The sequence below is a fragment of the Saccoglossus kowalevskii genome, chromosome 2 (genome assembly GCF_978046115.1).
Source record: "Saccoglossus kowalevskii chromosome 2, keSacKowa6.1, whole genome shotgun sequence".
In the NCBI taxonomy this organism is placed as follows: Eukaryota; Metazoa; Hemichordata; class Enteropneusta; family Harrimaniidae; genus Saccoglossus; species Saccoglossus kowalevskii.
This window is the reverse complement of record NC_140642.1, coordinates 9,857,349-9,877,766: the sequence shown is the minus strand read 5'-3', so window position 1 is coordinate 9,877,766 and position 20,418 is coordinate 9,857,349. Positions and strand designations below refer to the sequence as shown.

Here is a 20,418-nt window from a genome sequence, read left to right as displayed (position 1 = left end):
GCAAATAGCAATACAGACTCCTCTTTATTGGGGCAGAAATGATAACAATAAGCAAAAACACAGAATAAATAAACAGTTTTGAACCAGTACAACCGTTAGACCAGCATATGTAAATATCGCATCGAATTATTTATAATTAACTAATACTAGTAAATTGGTTGTCTGAGTTCTAACAATAGTTGAAGAGACAACGCGTCTTTCAGAATGTGTGTGTACTTAGATTGTAGAGAATTATTTTAGTTTCGATAAATACAGGACGTATTTTACATTTACATTTACCTGCACATTCCACATATACACAGAAATAAAAACCGCTTTAAACCAGTTTAGTGTAGTTTGTGTGCCCTCAAAACGCATATATCAATATCTATAGTGCATTGTAAGCATTGTATACCCTCTCAACTATCTCCACACTGTGACTGGCGGGGCATAAAATGAAAGATCTGTGTGATAATGATAATGTGTGATTGGATCGGAGAGATTGTTTCTCGTTTTTTCTGGATACTAGTCCCATTTATTTACATGTACAATACCGGCACATATGTGTCATGTATACCTTGAAAAGCACAGTCAGATGATGTTTTCCAGTTTTGGGTGTTATTCTTTGCACACTTGAGTAAAACGTTTTCGGAGGACCGACGCAAATAAGAGGCGGACCATTGGAAACTCCTGTAAAATCAGAAGTTTCTGACATAGAAAGTAAAGCAAGTATAATAACTCCGAATAACAGAGATTACCATGCCGTTTATTTGGTGTTATTTACTTACATATAAATATATATTTTTCTTTTCGATTATTATATATATACCTGTTATTTGTTATTGAGACCCCTCCCAACAACAACAACAACAAAAATAACAACAACCGTACAACAATTGTATACTAGTATTTATAGTTTGTTGGTATCTTCTGTATACATGTGTTGGGTATTTGATGATCTAGAAATAAACTTGTTCGAATTTGTTCAAATATTTATTCGAACAAAAATAAATCCAAGGTAAAACTAGGAAGATAATGATGTAAGCCACAAAAGATTGATAAACGAAATTGATCACACTGTTTAATGTTTAACCGATATGGGTGTGCGACAATCGTTTTCAACAACCCTTTATCCATTAAAATGCATCGTCTGAATCGCACGGTTTCGCTAAAGCCGGCCAGTTATAACCGGCCCACGAACGTTAATGTTGAAGGTTCGGCTCATTGGGCTCATATTCACTATACACCAGCAATTCTTAAAAAAAATAGTTTTGGGCAATTCTTAAAATAAATTATTATAAAAAATACGTGTATTAGCATGATTTAAGTTGGGGTTTAAAATGATACGCAGTATACCTACCTAACTCTTCGCCATAATTCTAATGCAAACTTATTGACTAAATCTTAAACTTTCTAATCTCTTTTTCAAAATTGTTGAGATTTCTATCTGTGCTTATCATTGCAGTCTGACAGATCGCTTTACCGATGACCCGGTCTAAGGCATATTTGTATTACTCAAGTATGGCGTGCATACGGGTAACCTATGAATGAGTGTACTTAGAGTTCATTGCCAAAACTATTTTCGCCGGTATCGCGATGCCATTGTGGTATTTACGAGCAATCTTGTTATATTAACGAGACGCGACGAGACTTGCGATATCACGGTCGTGTTATCATACTTGGTTTTACGATATGTGTTGTGGAACAAATGCAGATTATTTCAATCAGATTTTGTTATTTCCTTTGGAACTAGATGCACAGAAAGCGTACTGTGAATGACACACATGCAGATACTCAAGCTCTTGGTCGAAGGTTGTGAAAACTTGATAAACCTGGCAACCGTGATGTACTACATACGCTCAATTAAATTATTTTAGTAACGATTTTGAAAAGTTGTGCTAAATTTTATCTGAAATAAAGTAACTCTCATGTCGATTTATGTATGGGTGAAAGTAGATGCAAGTTTGCACTGATAAATTTTAAAGCTCCGCAAACTGTTGTTTTCTGTTTGATTACTCGTTACCATGCCAACTACATAGCATATACAGTTGCCGATCAGTAGCCCTAAACAGTTTTTGAGCTGAGTTTGCAATGCGTAATACCAATACCTCATCGACACACGTAAATATCGACCGAGGGTTGGATCAATATTTGTTTTATTATACCGAACAAAACAAACAATTTGTTAGTATTAGACTGTGTCTCTTCTGATCAGGTTTTCAATGACAATATCCAGAATGTTCTCCATTCACAAGTACTTGTTTCACTACACTTCCAATAGTTCGTATTTATTTATATTCCATAACCCCTTCCGAAATTACTGTCACATTTAAGATTTTTGTAGGCATCAACTTGCTATGAGCGGCTTCTGATATTTCAGAAACTGCGATCTTTACACATAACTCAAATACACATAGACAAAACATCACACTGCACTCGGCCCACTCGGACATAATTAAAACGAAATATAACAACACATTTCCAGTTAAATGAACAGTTTAATGAAACACAGATGTATGTAATCAAATTACCTTGATGAAATAAATAGGAGCACTATACGTCAGTATACGACGTCAACAAATCCAGGAATACCGTGCAAAGTTCAGGTTGTCAGCTATACATAGGTACACGGTGCGGCGACTACGGTCGGAGTGACCGACAGATGTAGTCGTGTTGTTTGATGATTATCTCCCGGTTACAAATATTCACATAGAACATAACTCGTTGCAAGTGGCCAACGAGAAGTCAATATGCAAATACATTCCCAGCTAAATGCGCGAATCCGATTGGCCAATAGGCTATGAGGTATAATTATAGTTAGTATATATATAGTATAGTTATATTATAGTTAGTATATATATTCGCTTACAATTTAAGCATCTGTAACGAATATTATTTGACTGTTCTCGCTTGGACAACTGTGCAGCACTATGATAAAGACTTTCCGTTTTCGACGTTGTGGAATTGCGAATTCTTTCATTGTTTTGAAAAAAATTAAAATCAAAAATATTTTATAACGAAATGTATTCCGTATGCACACCATTAATAATTTTCAGAATCGCCGATTATACTTGAATAATGCCAGCAAAACATAATTTGGTACATTCTCAATATCTTTGCATTATATTTGAAGTATGACTGAATGCAGATGAAGGAAATTACCAAACATGTAACGTGTTTAACAATGTCGATGCGGTTGGGGTTTCTTTTCTTAAAAATCGACTTGCATAGATGCTAGAACCTAGAAAAAACATTAACTCACTCACACACATGCACGACAATTTATATATATTATGACTTAATATCGTCCATAGATTGCTTAGTATTAATAAGATCACTTTGGCAGACTACATTTGTAGATTTATTTAACAACAAAAACGCGACACAAATTTAATATTTTTTTCAAAAACTGCATATTAATCATATGTATCAACCATCGTATGTATTCTTTGCTTGGGTTTACTATCAACGTGTAAGGAATCTGACCGAATCTACTCAGGTTGTACTGATTGATTAATTACCAAGGACTAAAATTAAGTACTGCAATTTGCTATACACTACTCACTGGACATTGCGTACATGAATAAGGACATTTCTACAAGAGGATATTCTTTCAATTGAGCAGTGTGTTTGATGGTATAAACAGAACGCACCTTATACGAGCGGCGATGTCAATTGATTTCCATATAACAATTGTTGTCATAGCAATCTGTTTACCATGTTTTCAGTGCTGTCCATTAAGAATGATATTGGACCCTGTCAACCGCCTTTCTTTGTCATTGTCCTTGTAATGAGATCCATTTGCAAATGAATCAGATATGTGTCACAGCAAAGGCATATATATATACAATTACTTAATATTATGATGTTATTTAGGCAAGGGGGTTATTTGATCGAACTGTTTTGGGATAGAAAAATTCTACGTATACGTTTTATTTCTGCTAATTCATCAACACTTTATTATATTTAACGGGCGTGCCGTCCGACGATTATATTCTAGGCCAATCAAGCGCTCACCCATTGTTGGTATTATCATTGTACTCTATAGGAAAGATTACCAACCTTTAGCTTACCGTGCCCTACACTGTCAGAAATATTGCCATTTTGACATTATGAAACCCACGATATATTTTCAATAACAAAATATGAAATAAATAAACATTTTAATTGCTTATGAGAAAGCATTGTAATAATCTTTATAATATTTATTTTGATTAAGCGTAACTAAAACTGTTGTATGCCTATTTGTTTGGTATTGTCCGTTTAGATTAGAAAGGTATTGTTAATACCGTTAAACGGTATCAATAGCTTTACACTGTTTTAACCTTGGGTGTTATACCAGGATTGGGTTTGTTGATAAACTTACGCAAGATAAACCCTGCGCAACAGAAACGATGGGTACTGCTAAGATATTAAGTTCCAGTTTATACTGTCTTCTGCTCATCTGCATTAGAGGCAAGTATTTGGGTTTTTATTCTTCTCTGTAAAAACGTGCTGCTGTAAACGCCGACAGGGGTGACAGTGACTCTGATGATTTATTGAATTATATCTTTTCAGTTGCATGACTTTGTGTTATAGTATTTCGCTTACAGTGTCTTTCATTTCATGTTCATCGGGGTGATCTTTGACCTACTTTGAAAATGCTTAAGAATGAATTAAGTAAAGTAGTATAAAAGTATAAACATGTAAACATGAAAAAAGATTCATTAAAAAAACAAAATATAAAATATTACTCAATGACATAAAAATGTATAAGAATATAAACATGTCAAATAATAACAAAAATAATAATTTAGCCTTGCTCTCACCCATGTCTTTCATTTTTCATTTGTCTGTTCCTATTTCAAAACAATGGTTGCCTGATTGAAATTTGCTCAGTCGTTCAAATAGTTCAGCGTTGTCTAGTATACTCGGGTAGTTGTACAGACACTGAATATTAGAAAGTGGACATTCTTACAGTTTGAGATATTTCTATGGACAACTATCGTAACCAAAATTTACAACTACATTAGACATCATGTCATTTGTTCGATGGCCTGACTCAAAATGGCTGACCAATTTCAGTTTAGTTTACTACTGAATCAACGGGGACTCATGACGTGACTTGTGTTTATATATTATGGTCAATATTTTGCAAAAATGGTCAAAGTATTATTGTTAATCATCACGATTTAGGACAATTCTGAATGTATTTATCACCTTAAAGATTATCACAGTGAACAAATTGTGACATAACTATTGATTGCGATATACACGTGCAATCGGATTATAACATTTTTGAGCATTCTTATATGTTATACTTCACTGCTTTTTAAAAATTTGCTTTTAATGCCGTGACATAAATAAGGTAACTATGTAACTTGAAATGGTCAATATATATTTCTTCACACGGTATAGCATTATGTTTCAAAACACTGAAGAACTCATTGTGCGAATTCAGAAAATTGTATGACTTTATTCTCGCACTGCCTACTGACCATATTTCACATGGCAGATCAATATTTATAACTATTATATATTTACTTTCTGATCTTGCATTTCGATTTGTTTTACCTTATCTTATTATTTGAATTTTTTATTGCTTTTTCTGGTCTGTAACGTCGTCATCATTATAGTCACTATATAGCATGTATGATGAGCCAATATTATTATTACTTCATGTAATACTAGTAGTCTTAACATAATGATATATCAAGTCTTAATAAATAATTTACTATAGGAGCCAATCAAACAATTTGGTTCCAAAATGGTACATTATTTCTAATATGAATTTATGAGGAAGCTATGGTTAAAGTACCTTCAATCAACACAACAATCGTTGCATTGTGTTAAGTTCAACATGGATCCAACGCAAGGAGTCACATTCGTGTTACAAATTGTGTGTACAATGCATTGTTCATACAAAAATCATACAAAGATGTGACAACTGTGACGCTTTGAACTCAATTCGTGGTGCCAACTTTAATACAGCATTTGGTTGAAGATTTGACCTCCCTTTCAAAATTTAGTGGTCCATCTCTAATAGAACCGTGGATAGTCATGCGCAGTTCCTACGACGGTGCCGCTTTAATATGCACGAGTGTCCTTCTCCCCAAACAATGGTCATTACGGTAACATGAAATTCGAGGTCACACCGTAACAGAGTCATGATACGAAAAAGGTGATAGCTCAGACTACTTATAAAGGTTAGTCTGGCTTATCTTAGAGCTCAGACTACTTATAAAGGTTAATCTGGCTTATCTTAGAGCTCAGACTACTTATAAAGGTTAGTCTGGCCTATGTTAGAGCTCAGACTACTTATAAAGGTTAATCTGGCTTATCTTAGAGCTCAGACTACTTATAAAGGTAAGTCTGACTTATCTTAGAGCCCAGACTACTTATAAAGGTTAGTCTGGCTTAGCTTAGAGCTCAGACTACTTATATTATAAAGGTAAGTCTGACTTATCTTAGAGCTCAGACTACTTATAAAGGTTAGTCTGGCTTAGCTTAGAGCTCAGACTACTTATCTTATAAAGGTAAGTCTGGCTTATCTTAGAGCTCAGACTACTTATAAAGGTTAATCTGGCTTATCTTAGAGCTCAGACTACTTATAAAGGTTAGTCTGGCCTATGTTAGAGCTCAGACTACTTATAAAGGTTAATCTGGCTTATCTTAGAGCTCAGACTACTTATAAAGGTAAGTCTGACTTATCTTAGAGCTCAGACTACTTATAAAGGTTAGTCTGGCTTAGCTTAGAGCTCAGACTACTTATCTTATAAAGGTAAGTCTGGCTTATCTTAGAGCTCAGACTACTTATAAAGGTTAGTCTGGCTTATCTTAGAGCTCAGACTACTTATAAAGGTTAATCTGGCTTATCTTAGAGCTCAGACTACTTATAAAGGTTAGTCTGGCCTATGTTAGAGCTCAGACTACTTATAAAGGTTAATCTGGCTTATCTTAGAGCTCAGACTACTTATAAAGGTAAGTCTGACTTATCTTAGAGCTCAGACTACTTATAAAGGTTAGTCTGGCTTATCTTAGAGCTCAGACTACTTATAAAGGTTAGTCTGGCCTATGTTAGAGCTCAGACTACTTATAAAGGTTAATCTGGCTTATCTTAGAGCTCAGACTACTTATAAAGGTAAGTCTGACTTATCTTAGAGCTCAGACTACTTATAAAGGTTAGTCTGGCTTATCTTAGAGCTCAGACTACTTATCTTATAAAGGTTAGTCTGGCTTATCTTAGAGCTCAGCCTACTTATAAAGGTTAGTCTGGCTTATCTTAGAGCTCAGACTACTTATCTTATAAAGGTTAGTCTGGCTTATCTTAGAGCTCAGACTACTTATAAAGGTTAGTCTGGCTTATCTTAGAGCTCAGACTACTTATCTTATAAAGGTTAGTCTGGCTTATCTTAGAGCTCAGACTGCTTATAAAGGTTAGTCTGGCTTAGCTTAGAGCTCAGACTACTTATCTTATAAAGGTTAGTCTGGCTTATCTTAGAGCTCAGACTACTTATAAAGGTTAGTCTGGCTTATTTTAGAGCTCAGACTACTTATAAAGGTTAATCTGGCTTATCTTAGAGCTCAGACTACTTATAAAGGTTAGTCTGGCTTATCTTAGAGCTCAGACTACTTATAAAGGTTAGTCTGGCTTATCTTAGAGCTCAGACTACTTATAAAGGTTAGTCTGGCTTATCTTAGAGCTCAGACTACTTATAAAGGTTAATCTGGCTTATTTTAGAGCTCAGACTACTTATAAAGGTTAATCTGGCTTATCTTAGAGCTCAGACTACTTATAAAGGTTAATCTGGCTTATCTTAGAGCTCAGACTACTTATCTTATAAAGGTAAGTCTGGCTTATCTTAGAGCTCAGACTACTTATAAAGGTTAATCTGGCTTATCTTAGAGCTCAGACTACTTATAAAGGTAAGTCTGACTTATCTTAGAGCTCAGACTACTTATAAAGGTTAGTCTGGCTTAGCTTAGAGCTCAGACTACTTATAAAGGTAAGTCTGACTTATCTTAGAGCTCAGACTACTTATAAAGGTTAATCTGGCTTATCTTAGAGCTCAGACTACTTATCTTATAAAGGTAAGTCTGGCTTATCTTAGAGCTCAGACTACTTATAATGGTTAGTCTGGCTTATCTTAGAGCTCAGACTACTTATAAAGGTTAATCTGGCTTATCTTAGAGCTCAGACTACTTATCTTATAAAGGTAAGTCTGGCTTATCTTAGAGCTCAGACTACTTATAAAGGTTAATCTGGCTTATCTTAGAGCTCAGACTACTTATCTTATAAAGGTAAGTCTGGCTTATCTTAGAGCTCAGACTACTTATAAAGGTTAGTCTGGCTTATCTTAGAGATCAGACTACTTATAAAGGTTAATCTGGCTTATCTTAGAGCTCAGACTACTTATCTTATAAAGGTAAGTCTGGCTTATCTTAGAGCTCAGACTACTTATAAAGGTTAGTCTGGCTTATCTTAGAGCTCAGACTACTTATAAAGGTAAGTCTGACTTATCTTAGAGCTCAGACTACTTATCTTATAAAGGTTAGTCTGGCTTATCTTAGAGCTCAGACTACTTATAAAGGTAAGTCTGGCTTATCTTAGAGCTCAGACTACTTATAAAGGTTAGTCTGGCTTATCTTAGAGCTCAGACTACTTATAAAGGTTAATCTGGCTTATCTTAGAGCTCAGACTACTTATCTTATAAAGGTAAGTCTGGCTTATCTTAGAGCTCAGACTACTTATAAAGGTTAGTCTGGCTTATCTTAGAGCTCAGACTACTTATAAAGGTTAATCTGGCTTATCTTAGAGCTCAGACTACTTATCTTATAAAGGTAAGTCTGGCTTATCTTAGAGCTCAGACTACTTATAAAGGTTAATCTGGCTTATCTTAGAGCTCAGACTACTTATCTTATAAAGGTAAGTCTGGCTTATCTTAGAGCTCAGACTACTTATAAAGGTAAGTCTGGCTTATCTTAGAGCTCAGACTACTTATAAAGGTTAATCTGGCTTATCTTAGAGCTCAGACTACTTATCTTATAAAGGTAAGTCTGGCTTATCTTAGAGCTCAGACTACTTATAAAGGTTAGTCTGGCTTATCTTAGAGCTCAGACTACTTATAAAGGTTAATCTGGCTTATCTTAGAGCTCAGACTACTTATCTTATAAAGGTAAGTCTGGCTTATCTTAGAGCTCAGACTACTTATAAAGGTTAATCTGGCTTATCTTAGAGCTCAGACTACTTATCTTATAAAGGTAAGTCTGGCTTATCTTAGAGCTCAGACTACTTATAAAGGTTAGTCTGGCTTATCTTAGAGCTCAGACTACTTATAAAGGTTAGTCTGGCTTATCTTAGAGCTCAGACTACTTATAAAGGTTAATCTGGCTTATCTTAGAGCTCAGACTACTTATCTTATAAAGGTAAGTCTGGCTTATCTTAGAGCTCAGACTACTTATAAAGGTTAGTCTGGCTTATCTTAGAGCTCAGACTACTTATAAAGGTTAATCTGGCTTATCTTAGAGCTCAGACTACTTATAAAGGTTAATCTGGCTTATCTTAGAGCTCAGACTACTTATCTTATAAAGGTAAGTCTGGCTTATCTTAGAGCTCAGACTACTTATAAAGGTTAGTCTGGCTTATCTTAGAGCTCAGACTACTTATAAAGGTTAATCTGGCTTATCTTAGAGCTCAGACTACTTATCTTATAAAGGTAAGTCTGGCTTATCTTAGAGCTCAGACTACTTATAAAGGTTAATCTGGCTTATCTTAGAGCTCAGACTACTTATCTTATAAAGGTAAGTCTGGCTTATCTTAGAGCTCAGACTACTTATAAAGGTTAGTCTGGCTTATCTTAGAGCTCAGACTACTTATAAAGGTTAATCTGGCTTATCTTAGAGCTCAGACTACTTATCTTATAAAGGTAAGTCTGGCTTATCTTAGAGCTCAGACTACTTATAAAGGTTAATCTGGCTTATCTTAGAGCTCAGACTACTTATCTTATAAAGGTAAGTCTGGCTTATCTTAGAGCTCAGACTACTTATAAAGGTTAGTCTGGCTTATCTTAGAGCTCAGACTACTTATAAAGGTTAATCTGGCTTATCTTAGAGCTCAGACTACTTATCTTATAAAGGTAAGTCTGGCTTATCTTAGAGCTCAGACTACTTATAAAGGTTAGTCTGGCTTATCTTAGAGCTCAGACTACTTATAAAGGTTAATCTGGCTTATCTTAGAGCTCAGACTACTTATCTTATAAAGGTAAGTCTGGCTTATCTTAGAGCTCAGACTACTTATAAAGGTAAGTCTGACTTATCTTAGAGCTCAGACTACTTATAAAGGTTAATCTGGCTTATCTTAGAGCTCAGACTACTTATCTTATAAAGGTAAGTCTGGCTTATCTTAGAGCTCAGACTACTTATAAAGGTAAGTCTGACTTATCTTAGAGCTCAGACTACTTATCTTATAAAGGTTAGTCTGGCTTATCTTAGAGCTCAGACTACTTATCTTATAAAGGTTAGTCTGGCTTACATAGGTCAAATGCGTGTCACCCTTGCACTTTTTTTCGTCCCATTATTTCAAGCTCAGTCGAATATTGCCGAACATATCAATTACTTGTATAATATTCGTTTACATTCTGGAATTTCTATCATGTGTTTATCAAACCTTTGATCGCAAATCACTGAATTTGTATGATTTGTGTGAGTTACGTCGCTATTGGTGTCTGCCAATGCTCGTACTCGGCGAGTATAAATACATAATTAACTAAAGTAAAGTAATATATTTAACCTGAATTTTGCCAGACATTTTATACCTTTTTCTAGTATGGGGATGCGTGTTTTTCTTGGGCATTTTCTGCATTTCTAGGGATATTTCACCCAAACACGAGAAACAGTGCATAGCCTAGAGTGCCTAGAGTATGCCTATAATATTGTGCACCGTTGATCTTTCTTTGTGAACATCCCATAATAATAGCGTTAATTTGTGCGGCTGTTAATCGTAATCACATAAACAAACGTGGTACATATTATATGAAAAATAATGTCGCGTTGATAATTTGCAGTATTAGTAGTCTGAAACGATACAAGACATGATTTAATCATAATAGAATTATAATTCTAGCATATCTCAACATCCTCAAATACCAACTTATATTTTGTTTGTATTTTCAGGAGCATATGGCGGGTCATGTAGCTCTTATACGGATGGCTTTGGAAATACTGTGGCTGGATTTGATTGCAATATCGAAACTTTAACATACTGCTGTAACACTGGTACCACATTCTACTATTGCTGTTCACAAGCAACTTATGATGCCCAGGGCACCAGTCTTGAAGCTGATACAGGTTTAGCGTAAGTAAATTTAATTCATAATAGGTGTTCATAATGTGGAAAAACTCCTAAAAACACTCCTAAAACAATACGCGAAAACACTAACTTCGAGTTATTAACTCTAGGTTACGAAACCACTCACTTCGAGTTATTAACTCTAGACTACGATATGCGAAACCAGTCACCTCGATTGACTAACTCTACACTGTAAATCTAGGTGTTTTAAAATATGACACATTTTTGTCCCCACGACACGTAGAAAAGTGTCTCAACCGAAGACATGTTTTAATGAGGTGTTTACTATCACAAGTCTTTGAAAAGTGATTTCACTAGACACACATTTTGAAAAGAGTTCCCACCAGAAATATGTATTGAAATATGTGTTTATCATCGCAACATTTTGAAAAGTACTTTCCGCAAAACACAGACTGAATATTGACAAGTGCTTGTAACAGAGACACTAAGGCTCCACCAATAGAATAAGAGCTGTGCTGTAAAGTAAATGGATATAATGATTAGATCACATGGAATTAACGCCAGTTTAGCGCTGCGTCATCCAGCTTACTAACTCGAACATTGAAATGTTATATGTGTGTTTAGAATTGCTTCAAAATATAACAGTTTGGAAGAAAAGTGTTTTGGTTACTCTTATGAACTTTTTACATGTCCTATACATAAACACTTATAAAACATGCATAGTTGGGTGTTTTACCTTGATACATTGTATGTTTGTTTGTTTGTTTGTTTTTTTAGGAAGTACTTCAAGATAAAACAATTTAGAAGAAAAGTATTTTAGTTACTTTTATGAACACAAATGTGCCTTATATATTAACACTTTGCAAAACACTTATAGTCTGGTGGTTTGGGTTGAAACATCGTCGATGACTTTGCTTTCTGAAGTGTTTCAAAACAGTCTTCTGAAAATTGTTTAAATTACATATGAAAGTGCTCAGATGTGATTGGAAATACTACTACCGTTCATTAAATGCGGATTATCAAAATCCGTCAGGCCACGAGGTACTTAATTCACCATGTGTCTTGATTTCTAGTTGTACTTTTTTGTTTTTAGAGAAGTTTTATTGGGTAAATTTCGATAATTTCTGATAAGTACATTACAGATTATCTGGGAAATTACATGTTCTGTATAAAGTTTATCGTACAGAAATTAAACAAAACCTGAAAGTACAAACCCGTAGTTGCCATGTTAAATACAAAGATTTATCACACATATGTTATTATAGGAACCCATTTTTTTAAAGTACAGTTCCTACTTGTTATTGTTTCCTGTATTGATATTTTTACACTGATAAATTGATTTAAATAAAAGATAAAACAAAAAACATTAAATTTGGCTTTCCACCATCCATCATTGATGTATACATGTTTCCTTACCATCAAACAAATGAAGTTCACTAGCAGTGATTCCTCTGGATCAGAAATAACCATAGAGAGCTTGCTTGGATGCCCCTAACAAAATAACAAGTCATTCCAGTATGATATTGTATAACGACACTCATAAAAGATTTTTGTATAAAATATTGTGAAGAATTTAAAACTTGGAATTCCCTTGTTTTAGTGTCTGTTGTCATTTTTATCATAAAGCTATACATTTGTTTCCAATTAATGTTTATATGATTCATGTTTAATTCTGAGTTGCGAATTTTATGTCGAGTAATTATTTATTTCTATACATACACAATAGTGGAATGGGTGTAATTATATTTAGGTACATGTGACTGTCATTTATTGATGGCGATCTTCTAAAGTGACTGTGTCGGTGACTAACCATTGTCTTTTCGTATAGAACAGAGAGCTAAAACTACGTAGCTATTAGGATAAGGAAGTGCATTTCCTAAACGTGTTGTATACAGAGAGCAATACTGTCCAGTGAGTGTAGAGCAATAAGGAGACATGTGAATCATTTACTGACAATGTGTGTTGTTGTGTTACAGTACCGGTAGTATCATTGGTATCGTCTTTGGTGTCATTGGACTGACTGTTCTTATTATTGTGTGCGTTGTAATATGGCGTTGTTGCTGTGTTGGAGCAGCTGCATCTGCAGGCAGAAAAAGTGCCACTACTACAACCGTCGTCCGTAAGTCTAAGACTTTGTGTGTTCATAATAATTCCTGTATGTAATAATGTAATATCGTAATTATTCAAAACAATGTTCTTTTTGTACTTTGCAGACGGAAATGCAGTTCAACCAACTCCTGTGTATAGCAACGCTACACCCCCAACATATCAACAACCACCATCACCTCAACCGGCATATGAACAATCCCCAGCAATCGAGACCTCCCCAGTTTAGGGTTGAACCACGTTGCATTTCTGTTCAAGGTGTATTACATTCAATGTAATATGATATAGTCCGTACATATAGACATAGTCCAGCAGATGATAATATGTTACGGCCAAACCGTATTTATCAATAAGAATCATTGCTTGTTTGGACAAATTGCCAGTAATTGTTCAAATAATCCTTCATTTAGTTTGCACTCAGATGACTAAAAATAAGTTTATAGTTGTGAGATATGATATCCAATTGAGCAGATGATACATATTACCGCAGTTCATTCTATAAGTATAGAATCTGTTCAAAATTTTAATAGTTTACGTTGTTTAGAATAGAGACATTTTGAATATTCAATTTTGCGATTCCGTAAAGGCTTTGTTATTGACACGTTACCGCTTGTATCATAGACTCTGTATTGAATTTAAATTCACTTTTTAATTTTGAATTTCGTATGATTGTTATTATGATTAACCATTTTAGCGAATATTGTCATTTCATGACTGCTCAGGGTCTGAGATCAGGAAATATTTGTCCAAATAAATTATTGAAATTATTTTTTGGTATAACAAATTCACAAAAGTCAAAACTTCAAAAAGTACACAATTTTGCAGCCAGACTACACATTGCAGGAAGTATGACCGTATTACGCAATATTTGATGAGATTTCCTGGTAGATATAGAGTTGAATTTATGTCATTTTCAGACTGGTTATTCCTAGATCGAGATTAACTACATGTGGAGACATTGCTTTCTGTGCACTGCGTTTTTGGATAGAGTTGCCAAATAATGTTACAAACAGTTCTAACTTTTCTTTATTTAAAATTCATTGAAAAACGTCTTTATTCAAGAAGGCGTGTAGTTTGTAGATAGTTGTTAAAATAATAAAAAATGTTTTATTATGTGCTCTTAAAGATTGGAGTGGAGAATAACGGTTGCATTGGCACACAGACAACAATGATTTTCTGAATTAGACTCTGAAGTTGTCGTTGGGGAATTTTGACAAAATGTTGCAAATATTTCTTCCTTAACCAATCACGCAGTGTCTTAAATCGGATAATAAACTCAGATTATACGTCGATCACCCCTGTTTTAGAACGCATAATCTAGCAAATAAGTTCGTTATTTATTATTTGTTTCCGTTTGTTTTGTGTATTGAAAAGTTGACAGTTTATTAGTGAATGGACGTATTTTGATAAATTGTGTGAATATTTGGTTTTGATATACTTTGAGACAAAATTCGTTTGATGACACTTTACAGCCCAAACAACGCAACGTATTGTGAATAGAGTTTTGGTGTAGTTAGCATTGCGTGAACATCGAGTTAGGTCCAACTCAACTATCCTACATGCCCACGTTTATTTGAGAATTATACACCTCAAAATGTGGTGTGCTATGACGTATGAAGGTGACTAATACTTATACAATCAATTTACAAATTATGACAATATTGAGTACTCAGTATTTCATTCTGTCTGTATTATTGGATGGTTTCAGTCTCCAATTGTGTAAAGCTGTCAAGAAGTGTTTTGGAATGATTGTTGTACTGTTTAGTTTTATTTTAAAAACGCTTAAAACTCCTCGCCGAGGAAGTGATTAAAAATGTTGCATACATACGCATAAACTCACTAACGAAAATCACAACAATAGTATATATATTGAATGCCGTCATGTATGGAACTGAGTACGACTAGTTGGTAGTGCTTTCGTGTATTAACGTTTAATAAAATTAGTGATCCGAGATAATTTTTCCCAGCAGATTGAATTATTTCCTTTCATAATATGTTTACGGGTTCCGTTTACATTTTTCTGGTGTAAGTTTTCATGTATGAATTGTTTGTGCAGTATGTTTTCTCCTGAATGTTTTCTCCTAAATGTAGTAAATGTTTTCTCCGGGTAACTGCACCATAGTCAGCAGAAATGAAATAAAACGAATATAGTATGTGGTAAATGGTTTATAGTTGTAGTCACCACGGTTATTCAGTTCTCAAAAACAATTACCTTTATTTATTTAGGGGTTGATTGTGTAATGAGAGTATATGGAAGTAGTTTCCCTATTTCCCCTATTAGTAGCGTTCACGCACAGCTAAGAAATGATGCTATGTACGGATTAAATCTGGGCTGTTTTTAAGACCCGGCTATATCCATTTCGGCATGCCATTTCCGACATTACAATCAACGCGAGAACATCTACGGCCTTTGATCATGAGAAAAAAATAAACTAAAGTTGAGACTCACAAATTCATCAAGAGCTATCTAACTGGGTGAATAGGTCAACTTGTTCTCACGCAGAAAAACAGAAACACATTGGTCTGTTGTCATAATTTTTTTTCGTCTGGGCTAATTGTTTATTTCTGTGTGTTCTGCACGTTTTGAACATTCAGATATTCTTAAAGACCTCTTATGGCTAAGGACCTTTCTACTGGACTATAAAGGTGTTTCGTTCGTACACACACAATCAAGGTCACGCAAGACACTGTTGTCTATACAGATGCAAGCCTCTCACGCTGTGGGGTGTCACATTACCAACATGGGTTAATGCTTTGGAACTACTTGTAGTCTTTGTTGCACTCAAACAATTGTCCCATAATTGGCAATGTCTCCGCATACAAATAATCTCTATAATAATGCTATAATAATAATAATATTTAATCACTTAACATCCATTGGAATGGATAAAAATCGATATATGACAATAAACGAAAATTAAAAAAATGAACTACAAATGAGGAAAAAATATACTTAAACTTGAATTTAATGAATTAAACTATTACAATTACACATTATTACACTTAAGTGACTCAGTACTACAAACACGCTTCGAATTCAATCTCTGAGCTGTCCATCCACATTTCGGCATTTAAGAAAATATGTATCTAAGGATGTGTTCCAGTTCACTCATTCTTTCTTATTCGTGGTATTTTTCTTTTTCACTGCTGCAGGTAGGTCAGCTCCGCTTACTGTTTTGGTTTGCTTCTTGCTCACTTCGCTCATCCTTTGCTTCTGAAATCCTCCTTTTCTGGCGTTTCTTTTGCATTCAGCCAGTTCTAGCTACAACACAAACTACTGTTTGCTACACTAAATTTCTCGGTCACTCATTCACATGCACGATATCTATTCGCAACCACCTCAATGGTATCCGCTTGCTCATCTTTTCATCTGCGAGCTACGCCTTGGTCTCAGGAGATACAGCGGATAACTTCGCATCAGCATTGTCGCAAGTTACCAATCACACCGGGTATTCTGTCGCACATTCATCGCCTGTTGGTCTAGCATACTAATAATGTCATACTCTGTGTAATGTCTCGTATCTGTCTATAGCTTAACAAAGTAGATCGAATCGTATTCGTCTAATACATTTATATTGATTAGAAAGATTCGGTGTCAACCCAACGCTGTTTCGTCCCAATGCCGTTTTGTCCCAGCGCTATCTCGTGCCAATGGTGATTCGTCCCAATGATCTGTCGTCTCAACGAAGTTTCGTTCTAATGTCATTTCGTCCCAGGCTGTTTCGTCGCCAATGCCGCTTCGTCCTAGCTTGAAAAATGAACGTAAACCAACCAAATCTAAGTGGAAGTGTTTCATGTACATTCATAAAACCTCAATAAGAACAAGTAACCTGGTTTTAAAGAGGAGAATGTAAGCTACATGAACATAAAATATGCAAGACTAACAAGAGAGTATATAGGAACAATTTTACATGAAAAAATTTAGGGGCTATGCGCATGACTATAACTCTTGCATGGAAACGACTATTTGTTTGGTTGTGATTGCCCAGTAGGAACGAGAGGAGTATTGTGACTGGTATTGAAAGAAAACAATGGCTAAACCTCGTTTTCACTTTGGGTTTTTCACCTTGGGGGTTTCACCGAGCTCAGGTTTGTTGACAGACCTACGCAAGGTACACAAGGCGCAACAGGTAAAATGAGTGCTGCTAAGATGCTAGGTTCCAGTTTATGCTGTCTTATGCTCATCTATATTGGAGGCAAGTATTCTTTGGGTTTTATCCTCTAAATTAAATATCACCTTAAAAATAGCTCTCACCGTATTAGGTATGTGTGTGTAAAGTTGTGCCGTTGCTAGGTGGGATTACGAAAAAACAAAAACAAATATACTGTAAATGAGAAAGTACTATATTTCAGATACCAGTCTCAACTATCAGTTATTTATATAAATTATTTTTCATGGGTCGGTTACCGCGATGGTTGGATGTTGTAAAATATAGTCTGTAACGACGTACCACTGAGACACATGGTCGCAGCCTACGCTAAACATAGTACAAGTCCAACGCTGGAAATGTAGCGTATATTAGTAACGCTTATTAATCATTCTATGTGTAAGAAATATGAGTGATTGCCTGTCAGTTAGATTCAGTTAATAATCTTAATCTCATATAGTTAACTATAAAGCCTTTCTCCCTATCTATGCTTGCATCGTGTACGTTTATTAGTCGCTGGCAATTGTGGTCATACCATTTAACCAATCCGTGTCATGAAATTCCTCACTTTTTCTCGACGATGTTTTACTATATACAAATCTTTGGCACTGAAAAAAAGTGGCCACCAATTATTTTACGAGTGGTGGACTCAATAAAAATAGATATTTTACCGTTGCTATGGCAACTTGATACATCTCATATATAAATTTACGCGTGATGATAGGTAAGGATTCCCCAAACGAAGGTCGTTGCGGTAACCGAAGATTCAAGGTCACGCCGTAAGCTGCTTATTATTCTGAGCCGTAACATGACCATCAAAATGAAATTGTAATTCTCATATCTTTCACAGTCTCCATACACCAGCGCATATTAACTTATGATTGTATTTTTAAATTTTAGGAGCATATGGCGGATCTTGTGATTCTTATGTCGACGCCTGGGGAACAACTCAGCCTGCGCAGGAGTGTAATACCCTAACATTAACTTACTGTTGCAACACTGGTACTACGTACTACTATTGCTGTGACCAGGCTTCTTATGATGCCCAGGATTGGGTCGATTGGGGGGACGATTTGGAGGAAGCGGCAGGATTAGCGTGAGTATTTACTTATTAGTGTTCACATTACTTTTGTGTGTTTCTTTATGCGAAGGTAAAAGATCTGACATGTGGAATGATCAGCATTGTTGTACTGTCGTGTTGAATTGCATTAGCGTTTTGAACTGAGCTTGAATGCCACAATTTGACTTACTTCAAAGTAGATTCTCGCAAACTTGACACTTCGGGTTGTTATATTCACCTGTATACGTATCATAATAGCCAATGGGCGAGAAAATGTTTTATAAACTGATATTTATTTTTTTAGTGAATATATTTCTATATAAGTATGTATGAAAGTATATCGTGCATTTACTGACCAATTTACGTTGTTTTATTATAGTACTAGTATTATCATTGGTATCGTCTGTGGTGTAATTGGACTCATTGTTCTCATTATTGTGTGCATTGTAATATGTTGTTGCTGTTGTGTTGGAGCAGCTGCATCTGCAGGCAGCAAAAGTGCCACTACTACAACCGTCGTCCGTAAGTTCAAGACTTTGTGTGTTCATATTAATTCTTGTTTTTTTTATCGAACAAATAATGTTGAATTTATCAAAAATAACGTAATTATTAAAATTATTCTTTTTGTACGTTGCAGAAGGAAACGCAGTTCAACCAACTCCTGTGTATAGCGAGGCGCCGCCCCCAACATATCAACAACCACCGCCAGCTCAACCGGCATATCAACAACCTCCGGCAACTGAGACCTCCCCGGTGTGATCGGATGAACGGGGTTGAACCACGTAGCGATTCCGTCCAACTCTTCTTTAGTTTCTAGTATATCTTTTTTTAATCACATACAATTGGCAGCTCACTTTTAACGCACGGATGATTGTACGTTCGATTTTTAAAAAATGATTGATTATTGTCAAGTCAATAGCATGATCCGATTTTCAAAATGTTGACGTTACGGTGGCCACATTTACTTTATTTAGCCATGACGCCATGTAACCTAACCTGGAATCCAGTAATTCCGCGTACATCCGAGAATAACGACGTGTCAATGTCTCTTGATCACCGATGTCATGTTTGAAGAAAGGATTTCATATTCTACAATGACAATCATTGCTTGTTTAGCATACATTAATTATAAAAAGATTTACATGTGGTTGTGTAAAATAGTTTTTGTATATGGTTTGAATTCACATATTAAAGAATATATATCTTTTATTATTTTTCATGAAAAACTGTGCTGTAGTGTGTGAGTGTACGTACCGTTGCCACTTGTATTATAGAGTGTGTGAGTGTACGTACCGTTGCCACTTGTAATTATAGACGTAGAAGTGGAGCACTTTGTACAAGTGGAGCCCCAAACATGGGGCTCCACAATGTTTCATAATTTATAGTAATATTTAATCGAATTTAAGTCAGGTTTGCGAAGCTTAGGTTTAGTATCGGGGAAAGTATGGTACAGTTTATATATACTATTAATATAATTGTACCATACCTTACCCCGATACTAAACCTAAGCTTCGCAAACATTTCTATGTTCAGCGACGGGATCTTCAACTCTAGTTTAATTAAACTTAATTAAAGTGCAATTCTCCATTGTATTGCATTGTAATTGAGTTTAATTAAACTCCAATTAAAACGCAACCCTATATAGGAACGCGTTTTAATCGAGTTCATATCGCAACTATATTAAAAGTTAATTCAACGATATTAAAAGTTAATCCAATGGTGGCTCCACAATTCATGGGACACCTGTGTGTTTGAGTGTACGTACCGTTGGCACTTGTATCATAGACAGAGTGTGAGTTCATCGTTAATTTTCGCCTAACCGCGTTGATTTCAGTGTT

At 35.2% G+C, this 20,418-nt stretch overlaps 2 protein-coding genes across 2 annotated transcripts; both read left to right on the top strand.

The window, feature by feature from the left end:
- Positions 1-4,297: 4,297 nt before the first annotated feature.
- LOC144359013 (uncharacterized) lies at positions 4,298-13,747 on the top strand. Its single transcript, XM_078012295.2, has 4 exons — positions 4,298-4,434; positions 11,131-11,311; positions 13,243-13,385; positions 13,480-13,747. Exons 1-4 carry the CDS (start codon positions 4,374-4,376, stop codon positions 13,599-13,601), a joined length of 507 nt encoding a protein of 168 aa, XP_077868421.1. The 5' UTR covers positions 4,298-4,373; the 3' UTR covers positions 13,602-13,747.
- Positions 13,748-17,427: 3,680 nt separating this feature from the next.
- Positions 17,428-19,806, top strand: LOC100372802 (uncharacterized). Its single transcript, XM_002731274.3, has 4 exons — positions 17,428-17,568; positions 18,421-18,616; positions 18,960-19,102; positions 19,218-19,806. The coding sequence occupies exons 1-4, from the start codon at positions 17,508-17,510 to the stop codon at positions 19,337-19,339; spliced, it is 522 nt and encodes a 173-aa protein (XP_002731320.1). The 5' UTR covers positions 17,428-17,507; the 3' UTR covers positions 19,340-19,806.
- The last annotated feature ends 612 nt before the right edge of the window (positions 19,807-20,418 follow it).

Coding starts and splice junctions, on each gene's coding strand:
- LOC144359013 (XM_078012295.2), top strand. CDS start 4,374: ATGGGTACTGCTAAGATATTAAGTTCCAGTTTATACTGTCTTCTGCTC. Junction 11,312..13,242: donor GAAGCTGATACAGGTTTAGC/GTAAGTAAATTT, acceptor GTTGTGTTACAG/TACCGGTAGTATCATTGGTA. Junction 13,386..13,479: donor CACTACTACAACCGTCGTCC/GTAAGTCTAAGA, acceptor TGTACTTTGCAG/ACGGAAATGCAGTTCAACCA.
- LOC100372802 (XM_002731274.3), top strand. CDS start 17,508: ATGAGTGCTGCTAAGATGCTAGGTTCCAGTTTATGCTGTCTTATGCTC. Junction 17,569..18,420: donor TATGCTCATCTATATTGGAG/GCAAGTATTCTT, acceptor TTTAAATTTTAG/GAGCATATGGCGGATCTTGT. Junction 19,103..19,217: donor CACTACTACAACCGTCGTCC/GTAAGTTCAAGA, acceptor TGTACGTTGCAG/AAGGAAACGCAGTTCAACCA.